This window comes from Gracilinanus agilis, unplaced genomic scaffold (assembly GCF_016433145.1).
Source record: "Gracilinanus agilis isolate LMUSP501 unplaced genomic scaffold, AgileGrace unplaced_scaffold7852, whole genome shotgun sequence".
In the NCBI taxonomy this organism is placed as follows: Eukaryota; Metazoa; Chordata; class Mammalia; order Didelphimorphia; family Didelphidae; genus Gracilinanus; species Gracilinanus agilis.
This window is the reverse complement of record NW_025398577.1, coordinates 1-8,918: the sequence shown is the minus strand read 5'-3', so window position 1 is coordinate 8,918 and position 8,918 is coordinate 1. Positions and strand designations below refer to the sequence as shown.

Genomic DNA, 8,918 nt, shown 5'->3' with positions numbered 1-8,918 from the left:
CAGAGCTGTTTTAATTTTAATTTCTCTAATCTAGTGATTTAGAGCATTTTTTCATAGGACTATAGATGGCTTTGATTTCTTCTTCTGAAAACTGCCTGTTTATATCCTTTGACCATTTTTGAATTGGAGAATGACTCTTATTCTTATAAATTGACTCATTCTTGATATATTTGAGAAATGAGGCCCTTATCAGAGAAACTTGCTATAAAATTTTCACCCCACTTTTCTACTTTCCTTCTAATATGACCACTTATTTCAAGTGTCTAAAATACTCCTTAGGGGGCAGCTGGATGGCTCAATGGATTGAGAGCCAGGCAAAATAAAATAAAATACTCCTTACTGAGTCCAAAATGGGTGCAGGGGTGGAGCAGGGTATGTTGCCTAAAGAACACATGAGAAATGCATGTCCTGCCTGGGTCACTTTACATTGGAAAGGAGGAATGGAGTAAACAGGATGGCTAAAGTCCAATAAGAAAAGCACAGGATCATGGATTGAGAACTAAAATAGACATTAGAGTTTTTCTTGTCCAGTCCCCTCATTTCACAGATGAGGAAATGCAAGGTCACCCAGGTAAAAAGAAGACAGAGGTAGGATTCGAACCTAGGTGCTCCGACTGTCCAAAGCTCTTTCCCTGTTACCCTGCTTCTTCTAGACTGGAGTTATTTACCTATCTAATTTTGCATTCACAGACCTGTCTTCCTCGATGGAAGTTTTGTGTGAGTGACACAGACAGCAACCTGGGCTTTGCCTTGGGAGCCATGTTTGTGAAAGCCACCTTTGCCGAGGACAGCAAGAAGATAGTAAGTCCTATGCCCTCCTGCCTGCTCTCTGTGGAAATGGGGAACAGCTCCCTATCATAACCCATTCCAAGTTCCTCCCTCATAGGCTTGAAGTTCTAAATCATTCAGTCTTCCCTCATTCTTCCCCCTTTTGATACCCATCTGGTCCCTTCCATCCATCCATCTATCCATCCATCCAATCCATCTACCAGGATGCTATTTTCCTAAATCTCCAGTTAGTTTTGTTGTTTTTCTCTGAAGTCCTTGGCTTGCATTCATGTCTCCATCTTTAGCATTTCCCTTGGCACTGCCAAGCTTTATAAGCTGGGCAGGAGCCACCAACTAGGTGCCTCGTTGATTTCAGTCACTCATCTTAAGCCTAAAATATGCCTCCAGGACCCTTCGTAGAATAGAAAATGTCAGAGCTTGAAGGGAGCTTAAAAGGGAGAAATCCAGTTCTGTAGAAATTCAGAGCTGGAAAGTACCTTAGAACATGGGTGTCAGAACAGAAGAAATCTAGAATAACAGAATAGAATAGAAGAACATAGAATGATAAAGAATTCAGAGCTCCTTGAGGCCAGATAGAACTTCTTTTTTTGTCTTGGTGTCCCCGGCACCTAGTATGGAGAGTGACATTTGAAATGAATTTTATTGAGTTTTGAGTCGAAGCAAACTTAGAACAGAGGAGGTTAAAGGCATTTGGGATTGTAGGTTGCCAGGGTGGGAGGAACAATTGTCAGAGAAAGGAAGGATTTCAGGACACAAAGTCAGAGCTGGAAGGGGCCTGAGAATATAAAATGTTGGAGCTGGAAGGAACCTAGTCCACAGGTTCTTCACTTTTTTGTGTGTCCTGGACTCCTGTGGCAGGCTAGGGTAGCCTATAGACCCCTTCTCAGAGGAATGCTTTTAAATGTATAAATTAAAATGTAAAGGAAACCAATTATATTGAAATATCATTATCAAAATACTTTCAAAAAACAAGTTCACAGTGGGCAGCTGGGTAGCTCAGTGGATTGAGAGACAGGCCTAGAGGCGGGAGGTCCTAGGTTCAAATCCAGCCTCAGACACTTCCCAGCTGTGTGACCCTGGGCAAGTCACTTGACCCCCATTGCCCACCCTTACCACTCTTCCACCTAGGAGCCAATACACAGAAGTTAAGGGTTTAAAAAAAATTTTTAAAAAACCCAAGTTCACAGACCCTGCGTTTAGAGCCCCTAAGATGATCAAAGCATTTGGCTTCCTCATTTTACCAAGGAGAAAACGTGAGTCTCAGAAATGTCTTGCTCAAAGTCATATAGCTCTTTGGAGGCAGAGCCAGATAAAACCCCTTTCTTGTTTGCCGAGGCTGATACTATACACAGAGATTAATACCTCCTACCTATGCTCCTCTGTTTATTAAACTGCTTCCCCCCATGGTGCCTGCTGTGCAAATTTCCACCTACACCCGTCTGTATTCCCCAGGCCAGCGAAATGATCTTGGAGATCAAGAGAGCATTTGAAGAAAGTCTGACCACCCTGCAGTGGATGGATGAGGACACACGGAAATCAGCCAAGGAAAAGGTAATTCCTGCCTCCGACTCTGCGTATTACCCATACGTATCTAGTGAAATGAATTAAGCACTGAGCCTGGAATCATGAAGATAAGAGTTCAAATCCTGCTTCAGACATTTCCTAGCTGTATGATTCTGGACAAGTCACTTAACCTTCGTTTGCCTCAGTTTCCTCATTTATAAAATGGGAATAATTATCCTGTTTCCCAGAAATGGGAATAATAATAGCATCTGTTTCCCAGAGTGGTTGAAAATAAAATAACATTTATAAAGCACTTTTGTACATCTTAAAGCCCTATTTAATGCTATTATTATTTTATGCAGAGCTAGAAGGTACCTTAGAGATCATTAAATCCAAACTCTTCATTTTGTAGATGAGGAAACTTGAGACCTAGGGGGTGAAATGACTTATGGGGGCCTCCATCTCCAAATCCATGATTTTTCTCACTTATCCGGTGGTTGCAGTTTTGTTTCCTATACTGGAGATCAGCTATGCTGAGCTAGTCACTCTCTGTCCATACCCCTGTGATGTGGCAGAGAGGGGGTGCAGGATATGGTCTGTGACCAGTATAAAGCAGCATTTTCTCTGGAAAGAGCTAACTGGCCTATTTGGAGACCTTGGCCTTGGCCTCATTCTCACCACATTCTTAGCCAATGGTGGAACCTAATGAGCACTTGGTACTGACTCATATTTTCAAAGAATCTGGAAGGTATTTCTCTCAGCTTGGTTTCCCTGAAGGCAGAAGCTCTTAGAAAACTTCCCCACCTATAAAAATTATTATAAACTTAACAAATGCAAACATTTCCACATAGGAAAAAAAGAACAGAAAAGGAGGATCATATATGCAATTCTAAAGTCACTATTAAATCCAGCTTTTTTTAAAAGTGCACATTAAATTAAACATAATAGTATAAAAGGCTTCTCTGTTTGTTTGTGTGCCCTTGGAATTGCCTTCTGCTTCTTTGTATTTTTAAATGCTTTTTGGACACTTCTTTTTTTCTTCATTTTCTTCTTTTTTTTGAATCTCAACCACTAGCCCCTTCCACCTCCTTCACCACCATCTCCCCCAGCAAAAAATATAAGTTTTCTCTTATATCAATGATGCACAATCAAGCAAAACAAATTCCCAAAATGATCATGTATGAAAATATATGTCTCATTCCTCATCCTGTCCCCTGATCATCATCAGTCCTCTGGCGTTGTAATAGGTCATTGCAATGATCAGAATTATTAAGTCCAGGCTGTTTCCTTTCCCAACATTCTAGTCCTTGTAGAAATTGTTCGGCTGGTGCTGCTTGCTTCTCTTTGCACCAGTTCATACAAGTCTTCCCAAGTTTCTCTGAATCTGTTCCTTTTGTCATTCTTGTAGCCATTACATTCCTAGACAGTCATTTGTTCCTCTCACTAGTCTCAGCTACAGTTTGAACCTAGTTTCTCTGACTCCAGGTCCATTGTTCTGAACACTGCCACGGCTGTTTTCAAACTTTTTGGTTTCAAGATCCCTTTATACTCTTAAGAATGATGGAGGACCGTCCATCCTTTTGGAGCTTTCTTTTGTGTGGGTTATGTCTATCGATATTTACCATATTAAAAACTAGAGTGCCTTAGAATTATGTTGAAAAAATTGGCAAGTTCCCTGGACCACACTTTGAGAACAATTGCCCTACCCCAAGATGTCTCACTGTCAGCCCTAAACATGTCCCTTTGTTTGCCACCCCAAACCAGGCAGATGCAATCTACAACATGATTGGTTACCCCAACTTCATCATGGATCCCAAAGAGTTGGACAAGGTCTTCAATGACGTGAGTTGGCCTCATGATTCTTCATTGGGTTGGAAACTTTTCTTTGGCACTGTAAAATTTCTTTGGGCACCACCTCCTCCAGTGTAGACTCAGGAGGTGGAGGATAGGATTGTACCCAAATGTTGTCACTATTCAAACTTGGGGTCATTCAATTAAACCTCTAATTATTAAGAACCTTCTGTGCAGGATTGAGAGCCACGTCCAGAGATGGGAGGTCCTGGGTTTAAATCTGGCCCCAGACACTTTCTAGCTGGGTGACCCTGGGCCAGTTCCTTCACCCCTATTGCCTAGCCCCCATTGCTCTTCTGCCTTGGAAACAATACACAGTATTGATTCTAAGATGGAAAGTAAATGTTAAAAAAAAAAAAAAGAACCTATTGCATGGGGCAATTTGGTGACTCAGTGGAAGATCCTGGGTTCAAATTTGGCCTCAGACACCTCCTAGTTGTGTGATCCTGGGCAAGCATTGCTTAGCCCTTACCACTCTTCTGCCTTGGAACTTGTACTTAATATTGATTCTAAGATAGAAGATAAGGGTTAAAAAAAAAAACTTACTATATGGAACAACTTGGTAGCTCAGTGAATAGAGAGCCAGGCCTGGAGATAGAAGCTCTTAGGTTCAAATCTGGCTTCAATCCCTCTAGATAATATAAAATCTTTGGGAATCTATTTGCCAAGAGTCAAACTCAAGAATTATATGAACACAACTACAAAACACTTTTCACACAAATAAAAATAGATCTAAACAATTAGAAAAACATTAATTGCTCATGGGAGGGACAAGCTAATAAAACAAAAATGACATTTCTGCCTAAATTAATTTACTTATTCAGCACCATACCTATCAAACTACCAAAAAACTTTTTTTATCGACTTAGAAAATCAAATCTGTCCCTAGATACTTCCTAGCTGTATGACTCTGGGCAAATCATTTAATCCCAGTTGCTTGGAACTGATACTTAATATTGATTCTAAGGCAGAAAGTAAGAGTTAAAAAAAAAAAAAGAAAGAAAGAAAGAAATGCTTGTTGCGTGACTGAACAGAAATGTGTGCCCAGTTAAATGGGATACAGTGCTCTAACCTACATTTCCCAGAAATCTTCTCTCTTTTTTCCAGTACAACGCTGTACCAGATCTTTACTTTGAGAACGCCATGCGATTTTTCAATTTCTCATCCAGAGTCACCGCAGACCAGCTCAGAAAAGCTCCCAACAGAGATCAGTAAGTTCTTTGGACACTCTCTCTCCTCTTGATGGGAAGCAAAAACCATAGGACCCCCCGGGAAAGGACAGAGCTCTGAGTGTGATCGCCAGTCTGCCTCTTAGCTCCTGTGCAACCATGGAACACCATGGGCAAGTCTTTTAGCTTCTCCAGACCTTGGTTTCTCCATCTGTAAAATGAAGGGGTTGGACTGGATGCCCTCAAGTCCCTCCAGCTCTAAATCCTACAATCATATGCAGCCTGGGCTCTCCTTTTCCTTGCAAATAATGCCCAGAGCCAAGAGATGGAGTATCTTGTTCATGGGATGGCCAAGGGGCCAGTGTCGCTTGATCAAAGAAGGCATGTTGGGGATTAAAGTGTAAAAAGACTAGAGGGTTAGGAAGGGCTCAGACTGAGTGTCTGAGGCAGAATTTGAACTTGGTTCTTCCTGACTCCAAGTTGTGCCTAAAACAGAATTTGAACTTGGTTCTCAAGTCATGCCCTCTATGCACCATGCCACCAAGATGTGGGAGAGTTCTTAAGAATTTATTATTATCTGTACTTTAAGAGTTCTTTATGGAGGGAGCATAATCACGGTGGACTGGGATGAGAGAAAGAACTGTGGGAGCAGAAACACAGAAGAAAAACAACTTCTTGACCACATGGTTCTATGGGGACATGATGGGGGATGTAGACTCTAAACTAGTGATTCCCAAAGTGGGTGCCACTGCCCCCTGGTGGGTGCTGCAGCAATCCAGGGAACGGTGATGGCCACAGGTGCATTTATCTTTCCTATTATTGTTATTCCTATTTACTCCCAGAGGAGCATAGGGCCGCAACCATCTCGTGCCAACGGACTCTGTTCTGGGCAACTTCCCCCAACTGGGCATATCTTTGCCAGGTCTGTTTTGGCCTTCCGACTTTCCTCCTCCCTGGTGGGTTCCATATTTTTTTTCATAGCGTCCTGACTGATGGGATACTGAATTGTTCTTTCGAAGTTTGTTGGCTTTTGCCAGCACATGTCATGGACTCTGTTGGAGAGCAATCTTCCAGACTAGGCGATCGTTGGTTTTGTTGGTTTAATGAGGTTGCAGTTTCTGTAGCAAGTGAGATTTTTACGGGGTGAGGTTGCTAGCCTTGCGCCCAACCCTCCTCCTTTTTCAGCCGGGCTTGGGACCGTCCTTGGCGGAGTTATCTTTCCTACTAATTGCTATTAAATTTTTTTAAAAATTAATTTCCAGGAGGCTAAGTAATAATAAGCCCAGGGACCTTGTTGTGTGTGAGCACTTCCATGAGACACTGTGTCTGTTATGGGTGGTTTTAGAGCAGTGGTTCCCACACTTTTTTGGCCTACCGCCCCCTTTCCAGAAAAAAGTATGGGAACCACAGCTAAACAGTCACTCTAGAGCAAATATCAATAATATGGAAATAGGTCTTGAACAATGACACATGTAAAACCCAGTGGAATTGCACTTCGGCTTCAGGAGGGGGGAGGGAAGAGGGGAGGGAAAGAACATGAATCATCTAACCATGGGGAAATATTCTTAATTAATTAATTAATTAAAATGTTCAAATAAAAAAAAAGTGGACTGGGATGGTCCATAGAGATCTCTAAGCATAGAAACCCTTCCCTTCCTCCAAGGAGAAAACTGTACTGCCCTTTTGTGGGTGACCCTTGGCTCATTCCTTTGTCTCAGGAAGTCACTAGAGAGCATTTTGAGGCTACTGAGTCTAGCCCCTTTCATTTGATGTTGAGTCCAATATAGAAATTAATTTTATACAGAGCTAGTCCAAGATATTAGCATTAGAGGGGGCAGCTGGGTAGCTCAGTGGATTGAGAGTCAGGCCTAGAGACGGGAGGTCCTAGGTTCAAATCTGACCTCAGCCACTTCCCAGCTGTGTGACCCTGGGCAAGTCACTCGACCCCCATTGCCTACCCTTACCACTCTTCCACCTATGAGTCAATACACAGAAGTTAAGGGATTAAAAATAAATGAATGAATGAATAAATAAATAAATGGATGAATGAATAAATGGGTGCGTGTATGTGTATATGAATAAACCAATTGATTAATAAATAAATAAATAAAAGATATTAGAATTAGAATACGAATACAGGTCTAACTGACTCCAGTTCCAGCACTCAGACAAGACTTCAGAGGCTGATGGAATTCTAGGTCTCTTGGAAGTGCTCACACACAACAAGGTCCCTGGGTTTATGGAGCTCACCGTCCATCAGAGCAACACATGAGTGCAGTGGAGAGCCCCCTCCCCCCTCCAGTGACCCTCCCCCTTTCACTCTTGTGTTCCATGCAGGTGGAGTATGACTCCTCCCACGGTGAACGCCTACTACTCACCCACCAAGAACGAGATCGTGTTCCCAGCTGGAATTCTGCAGGCTCCGTTCTACACCCGAACATCGCCCAAGTATGATGCTTCTACATTCTGTTCTTGCCCCTTTCAGCATCTTCTGTCCCCTCCTTCCCTGCAGGCAATCACCCAGAAAGCCTGTCTATACATACCTTGGGCCCTGGGCTGAGCTAAATGCAGATGACATAAAGAAAAAAGCAAACACAGGGCCCCTCACATTCTGATAAAGGTGGGGATGGGTGGAGGTAACGGGGACATAAAAGGGGACTCTACAGGATCCTTGCAGAAGAGATACGAGGGAAGATTAGCAGGGCAGGTCCTAGCAGCATTGGGGGGACTGGGCAAGGCTTCCTGCAGAAGGCAAGGCTGGATCTCTTGAAAGGAGCTGGGGAAGCAGGGATGGAGATGGAGATCCTTCCTGGATCAGCAGGGAGGGAAGGACTAGGTAAAAACATGCTCTTGGCCCAGTCTTCATACTGTGGCTAGAAATTCTACAACAATGATTCTACTGAGAAAGAAATGGCTCTACGCCTGCACCAGAACATAGGGCCCGAGTTGGCAGGCTGAGGCATAATTAGTATTTCCATTTAATGGAAAGAGCAGGGTTTGAATCCCAAATCCTAGTTAATTACTTTATCTCTTTGACCTTCAGTTTCCTCATCTATAAAATGGAGACAATGAATGGCACCTGCCTCAGTGGATCTTTGTGAAGAATTGGTTTTGTAGACACTAGAGAAATGGGAAAAAGTTGTTATTGGGTGTCACCATTGGGATTTCTCTAGAGGGCTTCAGAGGAAAGAGTTGATATCACAGAATCATAGATTTAGAGCTAAGAGGGTCTTGAGTGGCCAACAAGTCCATCCCCATCATTTATTGATAAAGAAATAGAGCCCCACAGAAGTTAAAATTGACTTGCTTGGGGGCAGCTGGGTAGCTCAGTGGATTGAGAGCCAAGCCTAGAGACGGAAGGTCCTAGGTTCAAATCCGGCCTCAGACACTTCCCAGCTGTGTGACCCTGGGCAAGTCACTTGACCCCCATTGCCCACCCTTACCAATCTTCCACCTATGAACCAATAGACAGAAGTTAAGGGTAAAAAAAAAAAATTGACTTGCTTAAGGTCACATCGCTAGGAAAGAGTCTGAGAGAGAGGGAAAAGGAGAAAAGAGAAATTGGGGAGAGAGAGAAGAGAGGAGGGGGGAAGAAGAGAGGGGAAT

The 8,918-nt window shown here is 42.9% G+C and overlaps 1 protein-coding gene across 1 annotated transcript; it reads left to right on the top strand.

Moving 5' to 3' along the window:
- Positions 1 to 653: 653 nt before the first annotated feature.
- Positions 654 to 8,692, top strand: LOC123256658 (endothelin-converting enzyme 1-like; the record flags this gene model as incomplete). Its single annotated transcript, XM_044685241.1, has 5 exons — positions 654 to 801; positions 2,242 to 2,340; positions 4,057 to 4,134; positions 5,251 to 5,354; positions 7,650 to 8,692. Coding segments are annotated over 5 exons (652 nt in total), but the record flags the coding sequence as incomplete, so codon positions are not given.
- Between the last annotated feature and the right edge of the window lie 226 nt (positions 8,693 to 8,918).